At 38.6% G+C, this 23,995-nt stretch overlaps 1 protein-coding gene across 1 annotated transcript in view; it reads right to left on the minus strand.

Moving 5' to 3' along the window:
* CAP2 (cyclase associated actin cytoskeleton regulatory protein 2) overlaps nt 1-23,995 on the minus strand; it is a 69,607-nt gene that overhangs the window by 27,247 nt on the left and 18,365 nt on the right. The window contains exon 4 of the mRNA XM_054193204.1: nt 9,750-9,827. Within this exon, the coding sequence (XP_054049179.1) occupies nt 9,750-9,827 (78 nt within the window). The remainder of the gene's footprint in view (nt 1-9,749; nt 9,828-23,995) is intronic.

A 23,995-nucleotide genomic window follows, 5' to 3' on the forward strand; every position in this document is an offset into this window, starting at 1 on the left:
AACCAGTTGTGCTGCGGGTTCTAGAAGAATAATCTCTTTATTGCAATGAATAGTAAAACAGCTGGTTGTTAATAAAATGATTGTCTATACTGTATCTCTAAGAAAAAATGAATTCAAGGAGATGAATCAGAGCTGTTGGAAAAATCTTCAGCATGCCTTTGGCATGTGCTAGATAAGATTTCTTGTCATTTAAGACACAGCACAGTTGTTTAACAGAAATTTAAGAGTCTTTGTATAAACACCATTCCTATTATAATATCAGTTTTGCTGAAATGTTTAAAAATGCAACAGTGGCACAACTTAGAAATATCAAAAGTAATTCCCAGTATGCCTCTGTCCTTTTTAAGAACTTATTAAAACCAGATGGTCTTTTAAAATATTAATACCTAAACAACCAGCCAGCTTTGATCCATGGCTTAGAATTCTTATTAGAAAATCAAGAGTAGTAAGACTACCGCAGTGATTAGCCAAAACACTGAAAAAAGTTACAGCATGCAACAAGAACTGCTGTAGGCTTTGGCCTCAGATACTAAACAGTCTCAGCCCAGTCTCATAAAATGGCCTGGCATACCGGTATTCCAACAGACCACACCAAACAGACTTTCTTCTCCTTCACATTTTTGTAATACTCACATGAGAAGTTCCCCAGATGACAGGTTTAACAGGACTGGGGCACTTGGATTTAATTCAGGAGAATGGGCAAACTTTTTGGGTTTTGTGATTTTTGTGATTTGCCTGTGAAGTCGCAGTAAACTGAGCGGCTTGCTTAAACTTTGGCTGCTTGAGCCAGTGATTACTTGAAAATCTCAGCTTTCATTTGAGAAAACTGGTATTTTCTCAGGACCATTGTTGTCCAGAAACCTGCCAGCATGAATCACAAAGGCGCAAAACCCAGCCGGTAAACAAAAATACGGTTTTTAAAGATCTTATATATTTTTAAGCTAATCTTACATGTGTTTGAGAGGTGAGATTGTTTACTTAAGAATTTTTATGTTGATGGGTAGCAATGCAATTTAGACCTCACTATTACAGTGTTTAAATCCACCTGACCTATTATGAAAAAAACATGGCGAGGGAAAAAATACCCTTTTAAGTTATGCTGACTGAGGGGGTGGCAACCTTTGGCGTAGGAGCAGCAAAAGAAAGCTGAGAGCATTTGGGATCAGCAGCCCCTTCATTTTACTCAGCTGCAGCCAGAACAGCACGACTACAACCTTTATTCCAGGGTCTACAGCTCTGTTATTTTCTTCTGCCAGTCCAAAATCTCCATCATACTTACATTGTATTTTTCACAGGCAAGTTTGACACATGGAGCTGATTTGAATCAGCTGTCTTTGTATATATTGGCAAGTAGTGCAGCCTAATAGGAACGGTTCTGTAGAGCAAAACAGTTGGTGCTGAGGACCTGACATTCACGCTGTATGCATTGTGGGGGGGAGGGAGGGTGTATTTTGGACTAGCTGTAAATCCTGGTTTAGCTGCTGTCTGAGAGTGTATCTTCTATTTAACTTCACCAGAAAGATAACCATTTTGTACACCCGAAGACAGCTCTACAGTGTGAATCACAGCATAGTAAATGGGGCTGATTTGAAGGAAATATATAGTCCCACTGTGAACTAAAACACTAATGTCGACACAGCCATTATCTCTGCAAACAGCCTAGTACAGTCCCATCCCACGTTTCATCCTTTCAAAGGATGAAAGATGTCATGGATAGCGTCCATCACACTCAGTGCTAACAATTTCAAAGGTGAGCATCTACTCTCAGCTGAGACTTGATTCCCTCTATTGTAAATGAAGAAAGAGACATCCCTGAGGAATTCTTTCCACCTATTAATAGATATTAGAAGACTATATACTAGAAGACATTAACTGATGTGAAGACTGCACTCTAGAGGTGCTTGCCATTTGCTGTAAAGAGAGCCTAGGAAGACACCTTACACAACATGCCTACCTTGACAGTTAAAGCTGATGAGCAGAATCTCATCCTGTGTTTACAGGAATAAGAGACTGGTAGCTTCAGTGATCACCGGTGAGATACATTTCTGCAGTGGCTATGGTTGTAGAACTAAAATAGTTTTAGATTAACTGTAATTTCCCATATTTTCTAAAAGGCAATCTGTAAAGGAGACTTTAAAAGTTAAGATAGTCCTTTTTTGTGTGTATATGTGGTTTAAGAAAGTCTTCTTTTTCTGTTGTAGCTATCAACAGTCTGAATGGAATCAGTGTTCAGATTAGGCTGAGGAATAACCTCTTTCTTTAAGTATATAGAAAATATATTTTTTTTCCAGAGGTGAATCTAAGCTAGTTGGTAACTTTGAACCTCCCAATGCTGCATCTGGATTCCTCAAATGCTTACTTTTAAAAAAATGTTCATTATTACTTCCATAGTGAAGTATTACCAGCTTTTGTTGGCGACTGTCAAACTGTTGTTTTAGCACTGCCTATCTCTATCTCTCCTTGCAGAAAGTGTTTCACATTTGGTACGACAGTTTTGCTCTTAAAATTGCAGTATAACCTACTGCAACTTAATTCAATGCTTTCTCTGCAAGCATTTTCTGATTTGCAGTAGAGACCATCAGTGAGATCTTTCTCTATGATCACTGCATTCATGTCCCTCTAGTATTCTGATATTTTCAAGGTTCAAAGGTCTCCTCCCAACTAACTACAGAGACATTAATTTATTCTAATCTTCAACATAGTGGTGTAACACGTGTTTGATTTATTTATCAATAGTACAGGTTTTGCCACTTCAACTCACTGTTGTGCAACAGCAGGACTATGACACAGAGAGACAAATCTGCAGAAATGTCTGGTCAGCTTCATCAGCACAGAAGCTTAGACACATTTGTGTGCTTCCAAAGTGACTTAATTGGTATTTGGCTTTTATTCCTCTTAGATAGCACATAAATTCTCAATCTAACAGCCAATATTAGCTGTAGCAATTTTGTGCTTTGTGGGGAAAAAAAAAAGGGAAGACCAAACCACAACCCCACATGACAAATTACTAATTTGTGGGTGTGGGTTTGTTTGGAAATGTAAACTCTGAGGGAAGGCAAATGGAGAGGAACGTGAAAGAAAAATAGCTTCTAACCAGTGGAGAAATCCAGGGCCTGATACAAGCTGCGTGCATCAGTTTAGAGCAGTGTGGAATCACACCCAACGCTTTTGGCCAGGACCATGGCTGGTTTTTAAATGGACGTGAACGTGCTATATATTGTTTTCCCATCCACTACAGCTCCCCATGGGCTCTGAATGGGGGTACATTCAAGAAGGAAGGGTCCTCCTGCTTTAGGCACACAGGCACCATCCCACACATAATCAACAAGAACAATTACACAAATGAACTGTTTTCTGCAGTTTAACTGCTCCTCAAGCTTTGCTGCCGTCATCATAGATGACATCAGTGGGGCCCAGGGTATTCCAGGTAGCAACATTCTGTCAGAAAATGGTGTTTCTGTTGAGCCACAATTGTTTCATTCATAACATCTGAGATCTGACGAGCTTTTGCTAAGGCAAATTATGTTTCATATGGGCTATGTCCCAGGACAGGGATGTTAGATGGTGCAGGCTTCCAGCCTTGAACATTCATGTGCTTCACCTCAGATCTCCTAAAGAGACAAACTGTAAGACTGCCAAGTTCAATAAGCGGTCCTGGAGTCTGCATAACTTTCAGAATTCAAAAATCATTGATTGTGGTCTGATTTAGACCAAAGTAAAATTAGAAAAAAATTAAATAACTCGTGAATTGAAGAGCCGTGCTCTTCTGTCAGCTATATCCCCAGTGCTTTCCCTTGTAGAAGATCATGCACAGTCCAGAAATCCTGGGAAACCATTGGGTAGCACAGAGAAAGGAGTGTACTGGTTTGGATTTGTGTTTAGCAGAAATAAAGAATATGAGCTCAGTGGGATCTCACATGGTGCAGTCTGAATATGTACATTGCTACAGGGATTGAAAAATAGCCTGGTGATTTTAGGACATTATTTTAGGACACAGCAGAATTCCAGTAAGTGTCTGCATAATCCCCAGAATTGCTTAGCAGGTATGTCAGATGGGGAGCTAGACGAAATACAGATTATCATCTTTGATAACGTCTTTTTTACGGGGTGATGCTGTTCTTAGTCTGAGGATAGATGTACTGGGGTAAACAAGTGGAAGGAGCCTTTGCTTACTGGAGCCTGGTTCTTGCACAAAACGTGAACCGCTGGAGAGTCTGTGCTGGGTAGTGTTGATGTGAGCCAGTTGAGAGGTGTGCAGTAACGTGCATCTCTGGCTCTAGTTCTCTTCTGTACAGGCTGGGACATGGAGCACTGATCATGGCCTTTCTGTATTCCCTGGATCCCTAGGCATGCACTGCCCCTGGGGCAGAACTGAATCCCAAATGCATCCTTCTTTTCACTGCAGGGGTATTAACCTGGGGGTTTTGGCAAACACAAGTGAGGGAAGAGAAATGGTACAAGGATACTGCCAGAAGTTAACTACAAGAAAGATATTGAGGTCCTGGAGCGTGTCCAAAGAGCAACAAAGCTGGTGAAGGGCCTAGAGCAAAAGTCTTATGAGGAGCGGCTGAGGGAGCTGGGGTTGTTTGGCCTGGAGAAAAGGGGAGACCTCATCACTCTCTACAACTACCTGAAAGGAGGTTGTAGAGAGGTGGGGGTCGGTCTCTTCTCCCAAGTAACAGGCCATAGGACAAGAGGAAATGGCTTCAAATAATTGCACCAGGGGAGGTTTAGATTGGATATTAGGAAAAACCTATTCACTGAAAAGGTTATCGAGCATTGGAACAGGCTGCCCAGGGAGGTGGTTGAATCACCATCCCTGGAGGTATTTAAAAGATGTGTAGATGTAGTGCTCAGGGACATGCTTCAGTGGTGGACTTGGCAGTGTTAGGTTTATGGTTGGACTCAAAGATCTTTTCCAACCTAAATGATTCTATGATTCTATAATCAGAAAATACAATGAGCTTGAGGCTGGTTAAATGCAGTCAAGCGCCTTTGAGACAAAATTACAAGATAACAGGTGTCAGGGGGCTATCTGGACCTGAAACTGAGTAAGAGTTTGCAATAATATCCAAAAATGAGCCTGTGAACACTGCAAGGCAGCAGACTAGCGACTGAAAAGTGTCAGTTGGTCCATCACCGCGGCTGTGACCACACGTTGCATGCAGTTGTAGGCTTGCTGATAACAGAAATATGTCAACAGTTTGGCAAGATTTCAGAGAATAGGAGGGGGGAAGGGGTTCCCTTTGGAGTTCAGGACTCTCAGGCTGTGTCCATGTCACTCTTGGCACCTTCTGTAAGTTTGGCACCTGCGGACCTTAAAAGGACTGAACCAAATTCTTCCTTAAGCTATTTCTAGAAACAGCAGTGCAGGTTTGCAGCAGTCAACCAACTGAATAGAATGGCTTCAAAACTTGGCTCAAACTCTTTTGCATAAGTAAGTAATAAATTAACGAGGTGAGGAGTATCCTGCTCTTCTTATTTTTGGAAAACAGTAAGGATGATCCCAGTAAGTATGTGTAAAAGTAGTGGGAAATGGAACGACAGAAGCGAGTCAAGGTAACTAGCAAACAAATCCTGCTAGGATGCAGAATAAGTCCCAGGAGTCCTGTTATTGAACTGTACTCTAAAAATAGAAGAGAGAAAAAAATGAGCAATCTTACACTTGACAGAGAGTAGGGAACTGTAAATATTCATCTTTGATTTTTGGATAAAAATTCTGAGAATAAGTCCTTTATTCAAAAAAATTGCCACAAGTATTCTACTCCTACAATAGATTTTTTTGCTTGACTATAAAAAATTAAAACCTCAGGATTTGTTCTAAGTCTAACTTCAAATACAGTTTCTTGGGTTTCAGTCGTTTTTTTCCCTTTTCTAGGAAAAAATAGGATAGCTCTCCTTTACCTCTCACTTTCTTCCATCCCTCTGCTCCCACCTGTGTGCAGAATTTGGGTATTTAAGCTAGGTATTTAATTGGAATGTTTATCTGCACAATGTTAGTAATTAAATCCACGAGCGCTGGCAGTCATATGAACTCAGCATTTTTTTTTAACGAGAAATTACGTAATCATTTATAGTCTGAACTGCATCTGTCATTTAAATCTGTTTGTAGTACTTCTTACCATGAGTATGCTCATCCTGGATAAGTTTATATTGATTCACAGAAAAACTTATCTCGTTAACTAGTTCCCAGTATGGGAACAATGGATCATTCATGCCCTCAAAGCAACTCTTAAAATTGTTTGAACTCTTAAAGCGAAATGAAACAACTGATAAAGAGAAGACAGTATATAAGTTACCATTCACAAAGAATTCAATGCAGTGACTTTGAGCAGTGATCTCGTATGTTAGTATTCTTGATCATAAATTTAAAAAAAAAATGTTAAACAGATAAACTTGCTTGGTAACACTAATAACTTTTTAAATTATTATACAATAAAATAATAATGCTTCAATCAGAATGGTATTGGCTTAGACTATGGGGAATGGAAAATTCAGATCCAAACTATTTCATAATGTTTTGTGAAGGTTTATGCTAAAGTCTATCTTCTGAATTGTCCGAGCAACATGTAAACATGTGGTCTCAAAATACTTTTTTAAACAACTTCTCACAGTATATAGCAATATTCTAATTTTTTTTCCCCTTCTCCATCTTCTCTGTACTATCTCATATATAGTAAAAAATTTAGAATAGACTCGGTTTTGCTTTAATATTGGAAGTTTGGCGTCAGAAAATAATCTCTAATAAATGGATGAACTGAAGAATCCCATCTTGCCAAATGAGCCTGTATCCAGCAGCCATTAGCTGGGATATACACAAACAGGAATATCAACCGGTGGTTTTGTCATGTGATCTCCTCCACTGCACATACAAATATAGAACATGACCATAAAAAGTAACAGAACATGCTCTCTGCGAAGTAATTTATTGCAGTTGATGCTAGGTTGGTATGCCAGCTGGAATTACCTTCTCGGCTCCTACTATTTTCACAGATACAGATAATAAAGGCTGTGCACTGCAACAGATTCCAAATGAAAAAACATCAACGTTACTAACAAGAAGCAAAACTCTGCAAAAGCAACTTCAGCAAGCTGAACTGTTTGAAAATGTTTGCTTGGGAATACTAGGTCTTCAACATTTTCATAGAGGGGAAAAAATACTGCTTTTTGTACAATACACATTTTTCTTTGCTGAGCACAAAAAATCTAAGGATTATTACATATATAAGAGCTTTCTTTTTGTTTGAATTCCTTATTCATTAGTTTGTAAGCTGCAAGAGCTGAGCTAATTTATTTTTCCAGGGCACTTTCCCCTCCCTCTTTTTTTTTAAAGGCACCATGTATGACATCCCAACATGACAGGAACTCAGTAAATCCCCTCAGTCTCCACACCGCTGTCTCTGAATGTCTACAAAGCTACTATGCCATAATCGCAACTCGCTGGCTCATTCACAGCTTTACATTATAAAGCAAACAGTCTAGACAGCTGAATGACAGAATTACTCTCTTTTCTCTTGCATTTATAGATATGCTGTCATCTTCATTTGCTTTTCTCTACTCTGTGCATTCTGATACACTAATGATTAGCTTTCCTGTTTGGATTCCACACTGGCTCTGCGGCTCTAGGCTATAAATACAACCAGAGCCCAGATGACATCACATCAATAAGGTCCTGGGGGGCTGGGGGGAGACGCCTGCGGCTTTCCTTCTCCTGGCTTAGCTGGTGATGACCAGCTTTTTCAAAACGGTTAACCAACGTAGCTTTACAATAGGATTTTTTTCCTCATTGAGATAGAGATAGAAAAAGCCTAGTGCCTGGAACCATCACTCTCTGCAGTGGAAAATACTGTTCAAGTTGCATAGAATAGGCAGCCTTAATTTATTTTCAGGTCTGTCTATAGTATAGCTGAAGGTACCTGTGCAAAAAATATGTGCAAAAAAGAGAAAAAGATGAACATGTATTTGGATGCCTATAAAAGATGTGTACCTTACAGTCTTTATGTTAAAAAACCATAAGTAACTGAGAAAGAAACTTTAGTCTGTAATATTCCTGGTATTTTAACTTTGGAATGATGTGTACACACATAGCATGTACCATTTCCTCGGTGCTAAAAGATTCTTAAATGATAAAAGTATACTTTCTTGGCTTCAACAAGTTGCAGAAATCTATGCAAGCCTGGTAACATGGAAGTAAGACATATGGATACATGTGGCCAGCTCTGCTGATGTTTTGACAAGTTTTTTATTATTTGTCACTATTCTTAATGCTTCTGTAACTTTATTGTAATTCTGGATTGCTGGAGAATCTCTTTTTACATCTGTTTTTTTTTTTTTTTGCTTGCTTTGTTGCCATTTTTTAAATGAAAGTTTCTAAATTTACAGTTGAAAAAAATCTCAAAGCCTTCACTTGAGGTCAGAAAGTTGTAATGGTGAAAGTGGGGAGAAGCCATTGCCATTCTCCTTGAAAAGCAAAGAAAATCATACCGACAGCACATCAGCACAGGAGACCAAACAGTGAGCCACAGCTTTTACTCTTACCAGAGCTGGGACAATACCAACATTTCAAAATATCACATTATGGGCCATCAGAAACTGTTCATTGGGGAATATTTTACCTATGAGCATGAAGAGTTTTGTGGGTCACTGGGTGCAATTGTATTCACAGCCAATATAAATGACTGCTTGAGGCCTGTACCAATGGGAATTTTGCCTGTTCTCTGTGAGTCATGACCCACTTTTACTCTCTGAGATCAGGGACAGCTGAAAAAACAACTGATCCCTTCTTGCTTGGAACTCTATAAATCTAAAGTCTCGCCTGGAATATCTGTGCTTTTTTTTTTCCTTGAGTACCCTTGCCATTAAAACATACTGATTAGAAAAACTCTTAATTTGTGTCTCTAAGAACAATAGTGACAGCAAAATTTCAGTAATTTATACCAGTGGCAGAGAGTTACGATGTGAAAATATGGAGTTTAATGAACCACAGAGCAGGGAGCTAGTGGAAAAAGACAGAACTGAAGGCCATGTAGAGACTGCAAGTGAAGTCTTCAGTCTCTGCACACTCCAAAAAGGAAGATTCAAGGGTGGTCCCACAGAAGGGCTGCATGATTGCTATTCCCAGGAATGATACAGTGCTATTGGCCAAAACCTTGTGCCCTCCAGAAACTACAGATGAGATTTCATAACAACTCCACAGCTTCCCCGGGCTTTCTAGTTGTGAGGGGAGGATTTAAATAGTTGCCACTAAAGTCAGTATATAAATCAATTTGATATAAATTGTTTTTTCATTTTCTTGACAAAATGCTTTCCCTTCCTTCCAGAATTGGCCTGACGTGGACCTCAACTTGGACAATACTGAGTCTAGGGACTGGTATTGACTTTTCTCTCAGTAGCTTATCCCCTGATTTCAAAGTCTGCCATAGAGCATCACTGTGTGGCTAGCAAAAAGCCATTCTATTCCATGGCATTTCCAGCTTTCCAGAGAAACGCTGATCCCACTTAAAGCTGTAAAGTGGAAATCTCCTTTGGTTTCTTCAGTGATCTTATATGTATTGGTACAGAAAAGGTTCTTAACTCTGAACCGTGGATTTCTGATTATTACAGTGCTATGTTAATAACACTGAAAGCAAGCCTCTAAGTGCACCGTATAAATAAACAAAGAAAAGCAAATGCAGGGATTGATATTAAACATACGGGGACACAGCCTTTTTAATACACTGCCTCTTGAAACACTAGGTCACTTTTCTTACCTCTTGAGGCTCTTGACATTGAGATGCTAACACCAGGAAAGATCTCTGCGCTTGGAAAGCAGCACGTACCATCTCTGCCTGTAACAAAAGGAGGAATATAAATTAAACCTTAGCCTGTAACCTCCACTACTTCTTCTTGGCAGCTCAAAGTCAAGTGTGACAGCTCAAATCTTTCTTGCTGCTTCTCATCTAAATCACAGCAACACTGACTAGAAGAAATGTATTACAGTACTGGCTTAGCTATAAATTTTTCTGAAATCTAAGGTTAAGTTCCCTATCTTCTTCAGATAGGAAATAAAACGAGTTGATATGCAGTCTTCTGGTTATCATTTATAAGATTAGTCACAGGAGGACTTAATTTTAAAACTTCAGAGAATGTCTAGGCATTTTAATGGCAATGTTTATACTCGTGCGCGTGATAACAACTTATTACTGCTGAGAATGGCAACCTGCAAACTTTCTGTTGAACTGTATCTAGGGTGTAGTGATGTTTAAGAAGAGTTGAGCTTGGCGTATTGCTGAGGGACTATGCTGTAATTTATTCCTTGCCTGTTCTCTGTTAGCAGACCCTAACATCGATGGCTATGAGGGATGGTGGCTGAAGATTTTGGGTCAATTTTACCCCACAGAACTCTAGAATTTGGGTTAAAGCTGCATCTGACAGCATGTTTACATGCTACAGTGTGGATGGGAGGTAAATCTCTACACTCCCAGTGTTCCCTACTGTCCAAACTTCTGGTCTTTTTTGGTTTTTTTGAACACTGCATATTTTCTGTACATTATGAATGATGTACATTGATTAGAATCTCATCGTTATTTCAGTATTCCCTATACCTCATTTAAGTGAATGAGTAGTGACTAGGAGAAAGCATTATTGGTATAGAGAAGAACTATTCATAACTAGTATATATTGCTAAATAAAAACCAAACCAAACCAAACGATGTTAAATTAATCTAATATGAATAGGTACATTTATAATCACTTTGTGAAAGGGTGGGGACGCTCATGCTGTTTTTCCTTGGGGTTTCTTCAATCTAAAAAGAAAACAAGGAAATTTTATATACAAGCCTATGTGGATGCAACTTAAAATACATAAAAGTCAGGAAATTTGAAGTTGTAGCAAAGTAAAACTGCCAAATTGTGTTTATTCATCTTAAAATGTGATGGCATGAATAAAACATAATCTGCTAGGTTGAAAATCACTGCAAGGAAGATGGTAAAAGAGGCACAACTTGGACAGTATTTGGGGAGAAGGGGATATTGTGGTCTGACAGGCTGAGATTTGGAAGAGGGTAATCATCTCTATAAATAGATAAAGAAATAAATAATAAGGGAGATTGTATGAGCATAGGAAACTTAAATTTTCCAGACATAGACATAAATACCATCAGTAATAGCAAGGTTTAGATATTCTTAGACATTTCAGAGGACTGACTTTTTGGTACAGAAATTCATAAAACAACAAAGTGTGTGCTATTTTAAGCTTGGGGTTTTTTTATGTGAGGAGGATCTTGCAGAACATCTGACCAAAACCTAATGTTCCAGGAGGAAGTTATTATGAATGGATTTGGTTCTTCTGAAATTGCAAGACAGACAAAAATAAATCTATAGCTAAGGCTTCATATATTGGAATGGAAAACTTTTAGAAAATAGAAAAATTAGTGAATGAAGGTGACTGGCCTGAGGAACTTCATGATTTGAATGCAGGAAAGGATGGATTTACATTAAGAATGGAAATAATCTATGAGTGCTGAGCAGGAGGGAGAAATTGTAGGAAAGGGCTAGACTCTCTGAATGAATAACTAACTAAAGCAAGATATTAAGAATAGATAGAAAACCCCCGAAGAGGAAGAAGAGGCCTTGATTATCAAGGAGAACTTTTTTCAGGCATTATAAAATACAGAAGCAAAGGAATCACAGATAAAGGCCTTGCTAAACTGTAAGAAAAGTAAAACAAAGCTATATTTTTTGTAGCTACTGGAACAATAAAGAAATAAAACAATGAAGTGAGGCCATGGCAGTGACCTGAAGGGTAAGCTGCGCATGTCTACATTATTCTTCACGTATAGCTTACCTGTTGTTGAATAAATGCTTTTCCCCAATTTCAAGAAAGTTTACGTACATGAAGATATTGAAAGCATAGCTAAGGACAATAATGATAAATGAATGGGAATTACATCATTTGAAAGGGAAGCCGAATGTATGCAGCTTAGTGTGACAAAATCATTGGGTCTATATTATCTTCATTCTAGAGTACTGAAGACACTGGCAGATGGAAGTACAAGTAGAAAATATTTTAAATATATATAATTTGGAGGTAGTACCAGATGACAGAAGTATGCAATGATGGACTGGGCAAATATGCCCAAGAAGAGGGGGAAAAAGTATGTCAAGTGATTTCATGGCTGTTAGTTTGACTTCAGCACCGTGCGCATTTAGAACGGATTTGAAATGAGTGATTAAAAACACATATGAAAATTAAAAATGGGAGAAATTACAATGGGATTATCTGTGGTTTAAATCATTACTTTTAGGGATTGTTTAGAGTTTTCAGTTTCTTAGACAAAGATTATGTGTTAGATCCAGTATATTTAGATATTATGTAAAACGCTTGTTGCGGGTCCTCATAGGAAACTTATACTTTAAGTGGAAATTATGCAAATTAGTGTAAAAACTCTTAAGTTGGATAAGAAGCTGGATAAAAGGGGATAACAATAGGGTATGCAATGGTGTATACAATAGGGTAACACAATGGTCGTGTTATTTGAGAGGAGGAAAGTTCCTAGTTGTGTTTACTAGTGTCCTAAGAGAAAGAATTAAGTGTGCACTCATAAAATTCATGGGCAGCACAAAGTTCGGAGGTTTTAATATTGTTGAGATGGATTCACTTATCACTTGAGAAGAGTAAGACAGCTTTGTTGGCATGGGTAATATGAATAGGATAAAATTTAGCATTTTCACCCCTGCCTCTTTAAAACAATGCGTAATTTTGGGTGTAAAGCTATAACTGATTAATTGGAAATGCTGAAGACTGGAAATGCAAATATAAAAGCCAGGAAGGTGGCTTTGTGAAAAGAACTTATGCAGTTCTGCAATGGATGTGGCAAAATATTTTTAGTAGAGCTACAGATTTGTTAGTACCATTGGAGAGGGCCTCCTCTGGAATTCTATGTAAAGCACTAGTCATCTGTGTTAAATAAAGATGAGCTTAAATCAGAATTGATGCAGAGAAAACCTATTTGGATATTTAGAGAAATGAGTATCTGTCATACAAAGATAAACTTTAAAAGTTTCACTTGCTTTGCTTAGCAACACAGTGACTGAGGAATATGATTCTTTCTCATACGGAATGTAAGTAACAGAGAAGGAAGAAAACAGTAGCGTCAGCATATGATCACAGGTCTGTAAAGTGGGTCACAAGTAATCGTAATCTCAAATTTAAAAGAAGATTTACAACTATCCAAAAAGTTAAACTCAGGAGTGATCTTCCAAATTCCTACAAAGAACTAGCATTAATTTAAGACAGAGCTTTAAATGCTGATCAAACAGATCATAAAACATGAGCAAAGTGCTCTTAGATATAGAAAATTAAGACTGTTTTGTGAGCTCTTGAACATATTCCGAGCTGGTAGCATCAATGAGGTTTGAAAAATATGTCTGTTTGGCACTTCATTTACACTGTATTAAATCCAAGCTTTTGACTTCCCATCGGTCACTCATGGAGGCCAAGGAGGACTTTTTTCTCCACTCCGATTACAAAGTAACAACTGGTTTCTGGAATGATTTTTCACCTCTTTCTGCCGAAACACTGGAATTTGGTCAAAGCTGGAGACAGACTGTTGGATGATATACACTGATGTTCCTAAAAGACTGACGTTCCTTGAGTATGCCTCGTACACGTGTCTTGCTCATCTGACCTATGTTATAACTATTGTTGTATGTGGAATCAAGATGTACTTCTCCACCAGACGTGTATTACTCTTTTATGTTTATTACTACTCCTCCTCTACTGCAGAGTGTGGCCAAGGCCACTTTCTCAAAATGTCTGGGAGGTGTCTTTAAGAAATCTTCTGCTATTGAGGGCACCCAAGCCATTGATAACACCACCAATGCACCTCTGGTGCATTTAAAGTGTGGCTTTTTGCATTTTCTTATTATCCTAAATGTATTATAGAATGTTGGAAACGTTCAGCGGTCAGTGGACTAGATATTGATTGCAAGGCTTGTGCTGTATGCCCAAAATATATCCAGCCCCAAACTTGCAGTTGTGTAGGCATCAGAGCACTCGCATCTCTCACCTTTGAATTTAAATCTTAATCAAAGCATCACGCTAACATAGTTTTTGCATTTTACAAGCAGAATTTTATAAGACTTCTGCCACAGTTACTTCCTTCTTTCTCCAACAGCATTAAAAATGGTTTTCTGAGTTTTACTATTTCCAAGCATGAGGTACTTTCTTCTCATTAAGAATGCATTAGTTCAGTCTATCACCATTCCAGTTCTTTCTTGTTGTCTTTGAAACGTGACACTTCATTGCTACCTCCTTCTATTTAGCAGACAGGCTGTGTAACTAAGCAGACAGCATTATTTTTCATAGGGAGACGACTCTTTCATTAGACTCCCATATCCAGTGAAGACTAATGAGCGAAAATGGACCGGGGGGGATTTTTCTCAACAACTTGTGAGGCTCAGCTAAAAAATTGCCACAGAACAAATCAGCTGAAACTCTTTCAGTTATAATGAATGATAGTAATGAAGCCTGAGTGTCAAAAATGCATGGGAATCATGAGTAAATTTGTCAGAGTAGACTAGACCACAAACTTGCACACATCTATCTGCAGATAGAAATGGGCATATTTTTAGAGCAACTGATATCTAAAAACTTTGGGTAATCCTTTTGGCATTCTTGGGATTATGCATGGACACAGCAATCAGCAGACAGAGATTCCTCAGATGAGGTTAATATTTTGAAGGAATCAAGTTCCTCAAAGCATTTCCTACTTTGCTTTTAGCAGTTTGCTCTAGAGGCTGGAGGAGACGGCTGTGACTGTGGACCTGAATGCCAGGACCATGTGGTGTTCTATTCACCACCTCAGTTTCCCCATCACTGAAGTGTGGAATAAGGTGTCTTAATTCTTTACCTCAGGTGTGTTTGATAGCTGATTGAGGTGACTGATACGGTTGGGAGAGACAAAGTCTGACATGTATGCAACATCAGACCAATTTCATGCCTGTTGAAACCTGTGGTTGACCACAGTGAGTGACCTCTTGCCATCGCAGTAAAAGCATAGACAGGGCTCTTTACAGTTAAGCCTGCAGGAGTTTATGGAGGAATCATACGTATTTAGAAATCATCTTTTTAATAACAACTGGTTTAACGTTCTCTGTCACGATACAATGCCAACTTTTGATATTTCCCAGAAGCCACTGCTTGAAAAATTGCCAGAGGCTCCATGAGAGATGGCTAGTGGTGACGGTGCTTCTGACCTGTTTGAAGTAGAGTATGGATTCCACCCAAACTTGCACCATTCCAGACTGAATAGACATAGATGCACTGAACCTGGTGCTTAAACTACCCGTTCGCTTTAGCAAAGTTCAGTTCTCCAGAGCAGAGGAGATATTAGGATCTATCTCCTTCTAATTTTAAATGTTTTATTTAATCTATGTTGCCCCTCACTCTGGTATCCAAGCACTAATAAATATAAATATTATTTATGTGACAACAGTTTGGCAAACTACAAGAAGAAACAGGCACATGCATTCAGATCTCAAGTTACAAGTAAATTCAGTCTTTGAAAAAAACCCCACCTAAATAGAAGTAAGAGAAACAAACAAAGGATTTCCTAATGAAATTTAGTCAAGAAAATTACCCTATTGACCTGATAATATTAAATTTGTCAAATGTTATTAGATTTAATAACTTATTTCCTCAGAGTCATAGCACTGAAAAGCATAATGTAAATGCCAGAATGCGCTGGACTTCTGTTGTTAGAGAATAATACACATGCACATATAGATACATGCAAACATTAACAGTGACAATTTGCAAATCAAAATACAGATCTATGTACATTTTGGATTTCTAAAATGTACTTAATGACTTTATTCTGAAACAAAACGGTAAAGAGGACATGAGGGAGAAGAATTGTGATTTAGTGGTCCAGAGTTCTAATCATAGATTCTGCAGAAATAATTTTGGGTCCTTTGGGTTTAGCAAAAAACACAATGACTGACAGCAAATGACAACTACAGATAGAGCTTCACTGTTACCAGCAAAGGCCCCAGTCTTTCTCTAAAAGGGACAGTACTGCCAGAGGAAGAGAAACAGTTTGTCTTTTACATTCTGCTTTCAAGAGCCTCTTCAAAGCGAAGCGGTGAAGTGGCTGGTGGCTTGAAGGCAGAAGAAAGAAATGGAAAAAGAATGAAGTTTAGATTAAGTATGGGGCTGCCATAGAAACTATCCAGGCCAGCTGAAGAGACAGTATTTATTTTGTACAGCTAATTGGCTGATAGAGATTTTTTCAAAACTAGGCCAAATGCTGAAGAGTCAGTGGCAGTTCTCCAAACAGAGCACTTTATACTGGAAAAGGAAAAGGAAAAAAAGCAAAAACCTGTCACCTTTCTCTTACTTGTCCATGCAGAAGACAGGGTTGAAATTCTAGTCAAAATCGAAGTCAATAGGAGATTGCCATTGATTTTGATGGAGCCAGACATCACCCCAGATATTTTCTTTTCTGTTTTCAGATAGATACATTTGACTACCACCAATCAGCCGTCCTCTACTAGTGTGTTTTTTTAGTGTTTTTCAGCCTCCATGGCTATGTCTATATTAGGGAATTTTTCCTAAAATTTCTCAGCATTGCTACTGCCTGTCCAGTACCAATCTAAGGTTATATTGGTGCTGGTCTCTCTAGCTGTTTATATCTGCCAGAGTATTAAACACCGTGTCATGTAACTGTGCACAGTGCTAGCCAATATTACTTATTTGTTGTTTCAGAGTAGCATCTGTATCTAGGTTCATTAACTTTACCTTTTAGTTAGCTGGACTGTGACTTAAGCCACTCAGAGCTCTTACCTCCGGTGGAGCTCAAACCGAATGGGTCTTAAAGATCTTTCAGTGATAATGACGCAAGACAGATGGATAGAATTGTTTGGGTAAATCATTGCTGCCATTTTATTTCGCCGTATGAACCACAAACTGTACAGATATACTGCTGTAAAGGGGTATTTAAAGCCACAACAGATGCTTTTACATTAATTACACAATTATTGCCTTGGATAAAGGTTCTGCATCTTTTCCACCAGTAAAATTTGCCCCAGTGTTCCAGAATTTCCTCTAAACTCTCCCAGTTTTGAGTGACATGAATTGTTATGATTGATCTCAAGGGACTGTTAACTTTAAAACCTAATGAATGCTATTTAAATGTCAGCTTTGTTAAATAATTAGTTATTAATCTTGGTAGCAGAAGCAGTCGATTATGTTGTTCGTCTGTCACTGTTTCAAACACATACAAATATTTGTCTGCAGGGCCATTGTGGCTACTGGTTACTGCCAAGGGAAGCAGTAGGAGATCACATTCTCCCAAAACTTCTCTAATAACCTCCACCCACCAAAGAAGAAGGGCAAGTCCAGACCAAAGCTCTTGAATAGCCAATGGTCTCCTAAAGCTCAGGCTGCTTTTGTGTCTTCCAGATTCACAAGTTCTTCACAAATCTCTTTTACAACAAGCAAATATCTGCAACTCTCTTGACCTCTGTTCATTTCAACTTTTACATGGAAGTTACAAAACGAGATGTAGCATATGGATAGTTAGGGATTCCAGAAGATTCAGCATAGAAAAATACTGAGAATTGTGTGCAAAAATAAATAGTCCACACATTACTGAAGATGTGGTCTTTTTATGGACTAAAGGGGTTTTTTTTGTTTTCAATACCTTCCTTTTCTGAACAGTTTTGAAAATGTTCAAGGATTCAAGTTTGACATTTAAATTGGTGACTGCTGTCTTCTGTAAAGAGTCAGTCACCTGCTGGAGATTTCAAAGCCATCTCATTGCACAGCATATAGTCATGGATCTACATTCACATCTTCCACATCAGTAGAAGTAAAAGATGCTATTGGCACATTGCGACTCCTGATCTTCCAGTCCCTGGTGCTTATCTGTGGACTGGACATCCCCAAAATCGATTGTCATCTGTGCAGAATTTGTACTGTCATGTTCTACCTTTATAATATGTGATTAGTGATAATCATAGAAACAAACAGCTGATAAAAACAGCCAAACATTTTAAGAACAAACATAAAAACATCATGAGAACAAACGGCTTCTCTACAGTGCAGAGAATACATCACTAAAATCTATACAACAACATTGCTGGTTGGAGCTTCTAATAACCAAATACTGTAATAGTATATTTTATGAGCTTCAGAGCATGAGTAACAGCAAGTAGCAATCAGTTGCTTTTGACCTGTCTCCAGTTTGTCCCCAGGACTCCTGAGGTGAAAGGCTAACACTGTAACAGAACGATAATGCAGGAAAGTATGCAATTTTCCAGGGGGAATTAATTTAACTAATGATATTAAGGGAATATCTTTTGTATCACGTCAAAGGTTATTCCATGACAAAGTTGTAATTTTTTTGGAATCAGTATTAGGTAGAGTAGATAGAAAGCACCCCAACCTGCACAGGCATTTACGGAAGTTAGCCACAGTCTTCCTGAGAGAGCTCTTATAGCTCTTCATAGCCTGTAAAAGCAAGTAGGTTTCTCACAGAGAGATGGGAAAGGAAAACCACTCCACTTCGGGATTTCATTAAGAACAGAAACTGTGGTACATTAAAGTTTCACAGACTTCCAAAGCTTCTATTTTATACTATTACTTGGAGCTACATTGTGTATCTCTGAAAGCGTGCATTAATTCCTATAATAAATAGGAATCACATACAATGTACTGAATAGATGAAGTCCAAACTTTGGCTATTATCAAGATCAAACATTTTTTAAATTCAGGTTCCTTTTTTTTCCCCCATGAACATCCGAGTTCAGAACACAGGGTGCTGCTGCCTGTATCGAGGAATTACTTGTGGAGAGACCTCATTTCCCTGAAGAAAGGCAAACCTACATTTCCTACATGGAACAGACGCTGTAAACCAGCACATCAGACAACCACAGAGATGTCAGGCACCTGCAGGTCTCATTGTCAACTGCGCAAACATGCTTTTGCCTCCACTGGCTGCAGGCACTCTGGTTATTTCTCTGATGGGCTGGTTTGCCCCTGAGGTCTGCTGCTAAGCAGTCCCGTTCTCTATCCCCAGCTATTCTTTCAGAAGCCCTTTTCAGTGAAGGTCCAAATCCATCCTGAGGAAATTTCAGAAAAGGCTTTGTGATTTCACAGGTTTAGGATGTCATTCATGTGTCTCTGATTTAACAAATACAAGTTCTAGGTACTTCAGATGCGTATATCTGCAAATTAAAAAGGTTACAGCACTTGTTGAGGTATCACTTCATAAATATTCCTTTGGCAATGTTCACTGAGCACCCTACTGAGGAGCTGATTTCTTGACTTTCTGTGTCTGACAAATACCAGTTTCCCTGATATAAAGACTGGAGAACCATCCATTTCTAGGAAATTGCACTGTCTTTAGAAAGAGAGCTTGGACAAATAGGTTCTTATATTGAAATGGCTTTGTGTGTGTTCTGTCTCTCACACAATTCAGGACAACTGGTGACATTGCCCACCTCATTCTGCAAGTAGTCCCAGTGAGCTCTCTGAAAGCAACTCACAGGCTAAAAGTGCCAGAATCTGTCTCCTTGTAACTTCACTTCCACTTTTATCACCTTGAAAGAATACCAGACCCCGACCAAAATGTGCTAACATGGAAGGAAGTTAAAAGCTTAGAGCTGACACATCTATAAATGATATTTAAGGTTTCTTCCCACTTGAACCATGCTTTCCTTTTCAGAGGTGCTAAATACTAAAAGCCAACATTTACTTGGAGAGGGGGCCACAGCCTCTCTGAAAGGCAAGGTAGTAACCTACATGCACAGTGATGTGATTGAAAAGCTGGTCTGACCTAAGGTGTTTTTTTATAAACAGAACATGTATTAAAGCAACAAGAAATAAGTATTTCAGGCTCAAAGATCTACTTCAAGATCCTAAACCAATGTTTTCATTATAGCTTTGGGATTTAGAATAAAACATACAATTACACTTATGAAACAAAATAGCAAAAATTAAATTGCTTTGCAGTTCAGATTAATTATGGAAATATATAGTTGAATTTATGGATGTCAGTAGACTAACAGAAGTAAGCATTGACAGTGACATGGTTTAATTTATCCTAATGGATTCTTCAATATTCAGAAATCTGGCCATATTGATCATGCAATTCATACTGAATAAAAAGAGGCAATACACATTTGTGGCCACATTCTACCCTTATCGCTCCTGACAGCACTCCCAGCTTATTTAAAACAACATTCAAACCGCACATTGGTTTCCCTTGTGGCTTAATTCTCATTATTCTCTGAACTCCTTTTTACTAGAAACTGACTGAAGAGCCAGATTCTGAGCTCATTGTTTGGTTTTTTGCTGACTACAATGAACAGCCTTCTCAGTTTCCAAGCCCAGCATTTCTATACACTCAAAACAGTTGCAACCACCAACTAGCAAAATAAAAGCAGGTCAGGGATGGGGACGCAGGAGGAGTAAAAAGAGTGTGCACGCGCTTTTCAGAAAGAATGAGACTGAAAATTAATAAAAAACTTGCTCATAGCCTGTAGCAACAAATGACATCAATCAAGCATGGGAGATGTGTGTCCCAAAAGAGAAAAAAAATGTAAAAACAAAAAAAGAGAACATTCATAGATGTATATTTCTCAGCTTGAAGTAAACGAGCTTAAAAAATGTTACTACTCCAGCTTCAAAAATCATAATTATTTGCAAGAGAAATAAGAACCATGAGCACTGATGCCAGTAAAGAGAGTTTTCAGTCACAAGAGGTTCATGCCGATGACAAAAGCAGGGCTACTGTCTCTCTGCTCCTCTGTCTTGATTTTCCTGATGGATCAAGGTAGTTTAATTTGCCAGCGGTTCACTGGAAATTATGGCTGTGAGAACCACAGACCCACTGTTCCACGACTGAGTGCCTGAGATGACCGCCACCTATGTCCTCCCAATCCTGGACTGCTTTCAGTCAGAGAGAAAAGTAAAAGTCTGATTACCTTATCAAGGCCTCCTCAAGGACCTTGGATCCGTGCCAGCTCCATGTCTCCAGTCCTCCCTAATAAGTTTCTCCCAACTTTACACTGGCAAGTGACCCAAGCCATGACTTTGCAACAGACTCATTGGGACACTCTCATACTGTATTTGTGGCTGCGAGTGCAGCTGGTCCACACACTAAAGCTACCCACCATTTAGCTAGCTGATTTAGCCATGTAATTTTATCACCTTATGATTTTTGCTTAAGATGACACAGTGGTTTTCAACCTGCGGGGCACTTACGCTTCTAGGTCTATACACTACTTCTGGAAAACCACCAAGAAAAACAGATTTCCTATCAGTAGACTCAAATTTGCTCTTAAAGGACTTCAATGAAAAATTTTTAGAGGACAGCAAAATTAGCATGAGCTAGAGCATATGATTCTGATTTAGACTTCAAATGGCTGAAAATATAATGTATGCCTTGATTAATTGCTCCAATCATTAATTAAATTAATTGGTAAAACATGGACCTTAAAGCTAGTCTGAACGCTGGATATTATTCTGAATTCATCCAGTCAATTAAAGAGCCCTTTACTCTTGGAATTTTTTTCATATGAGGAAGTTATACTTTAACATTTTTTTTGGCAAACATAATGGAGTTTTCTTTGGTTTCTCATTGCATATAAGGTTTCACACTCAAATCATTCTGATACCTTTTCCCTGGAATCCTTTGAAGATCAGAAAATCCCGTTCTACTGGGTAACTACATACAGATATAATCGCCGTGTTTAGGGGCTAACGGTTCTAGACCCTTGCCCAAAAAATGGTCCCTGATCAACTGCACTACTTTGAAATCAACATAGCTACTTACGGGTTTAGTTAGGAACTACTTCATATGCAAAGAAGCCCCACGAAAACAGGTTACGAAGAACAGCTGACAGCCTTGACTGTTTGTGTTTCTGATTTCTTATGTTTCTGACTGAGGGAATGCCATATGGAATGTTCTCATTATATATTCCCACCACCATCACCCCAAATTTACAGGTGCACGTTTCTCGTGCCAGCAATACATAACTAAATGCCCAGAATTGGCCACCACGGCATTTTTTTTCCCAATAGAGTCTGTTCGACTTTTGTCTCTTCCTTGCCTTTTTAAATAAAAAGAAAAGCAAGTGGTATTTACTGCAATGTCAGTGTCAAGAAACAAACAGCCTGATCCAGCTCCCATCAAAATGAATGGGAAAACTCCCACTCTTTCAGGGTCTAGAGTCTAAATGGACAGGTTCTTCATGCTCAGGAGCCATCTTTATTCCCAACCAGGTGTCTTACAGTCAGACAGGTGCAACCACATCTGCACCTTGCCCAATAAATCCTGCTTGTTTTGAAAGCCAGATCCAATCCCTAGGCCACAAGTGAAGTTGTCCCTTGGAACAGAGCAATCAAAAGTTGTAAAGCCCCTAAAAATGATACTTTTTCTGGATTAGCCACTTGGCTACATTGTGTATACTACATTTCCATCTTTCTTATATTGAAGTGAGTATTCTTTATTGCTTATGTTACGGAGTATCTTGTAGTACACATACTGAGTGAGAAATACAGCTGAATTAGCCTTGCAAAATGAACTTTAATATTGATAGATTTCAAAAGTTGTTTTTTTTTGGTTCCTGATTATTTGTGGGGTTTTTTCACTTTTGGTGGATAGCAGTACTGTTTTCTACACTTAGTCTCTTTCTTTCAGCTGAGTGCATTTTGTACGCGGTAAAAAATGTTTGGTTTTTTATTCTTTTTTATGTATTCTCTTTTTCCCCAGTCCTGTAGTAGCTACTTGGTTTGGTGTTTATTTCATGTAGCAGAAAATACCTATCACAGAAATGCAAAGGCAGTCTGACAGCAAGCTTCTCTTTGGGCATGTTGACATCATCCTCTTCTCTGAGCTCTAATTCAACTTTCAACACAATGCCTAAAACCGCACAGCCTCTGGGCACAAAAGATGAACATGAGAGTACACTTGTGCATTCTGTTGCCCCGTAAGCAAATTGCCTTGTTACTGAGGAATCAGTCAAATAATGGGTTTGATAGTCTGTGTTTAGATTAGGTAAGAAAAAGTGCAAAAGTGTTTTTTGGTGTATCACAGACAGCAGCACATCCTGTTCAAAGTTCAGGGCTATGAAAGTCATCAACTAATTCTTCAACATCTCTCACAAGAAAAGAAAACATACAGCTATTTCACGTCTAATAACCACTCTTTGGAAAAAATGAGGAAGCTGGGATTTTTTAACTTCACTGATAGGCCAGACCAGAGCTGCATTTTGCAAAGTGCATATATACCTCATAAAAGATAACTCCTGCTTTCAGTTGTCTGTCTATATTTACATGAACTACGCCTGGAAGGAACAGATGAGAATGCCATTGCTTTCACGTAATAGATAAGGAAAAGAAACTCTGTGGGTATGTGCATAAGATGAACGTTTGTGGGGTGAACATTGCTTCCCCTGCTCATGCTGATAGCAAATCACTGCATGCACACAGAGAACCCCCGCAGACCGGATAACGTGCTGTGAATTGCTGCTCCGTGCTGTCTTGTTCATGTAGTCATACATGTAACGAATTGTACCTAAACTCTCTTCTAGTACCTCCCAACAGCAAGCTAACCAACAGCCTTTTTATTTCTCAGTGCTCCAAGTTGCTTGCCTGTCTGAGCTCTGCATTTCAGCAGCTGGAAGATGGAGCATAGAAGAGAAAAAGCATCCATATTTCTATAGTTTTCCTTTCCAAGCTAAATAGCTTGGATGAGACAAGAGGGAACATAACTGAATCACTCAGACAATCTGTTCTTTCAACTGGTGGGGCTGGGAGGGTAAAAGATTTTTACAAATAAACAATTTTAGAAAAAGGCAAGTATTAGCTTATGTGTTTGACAGGAAGGCTGTAATTCTGCTCTGCTCTGTACCACATAAAATAATAAAATATGGAAATTTTACGTTATCTGCCCTTCTCTTGTAGAACTAGTACATTCTCTTCTTATCATTATGTCTCATCTGGTAC

Source organism: Rissa tridactyla, chromosome 2 (genome assembly GCF_028500815.1).
Source record: "Rissa tridactyla isolate bRisTri1 chromosome 2, bRisTri1.patW.cur.20221130, whole genome shotgun sequence".
Lineage (NCBI taxonomy): Eukaryota > Metazoa > Chordata > Aves > Charadriiformes > Laridae > Rissa > Rissa tridactyla.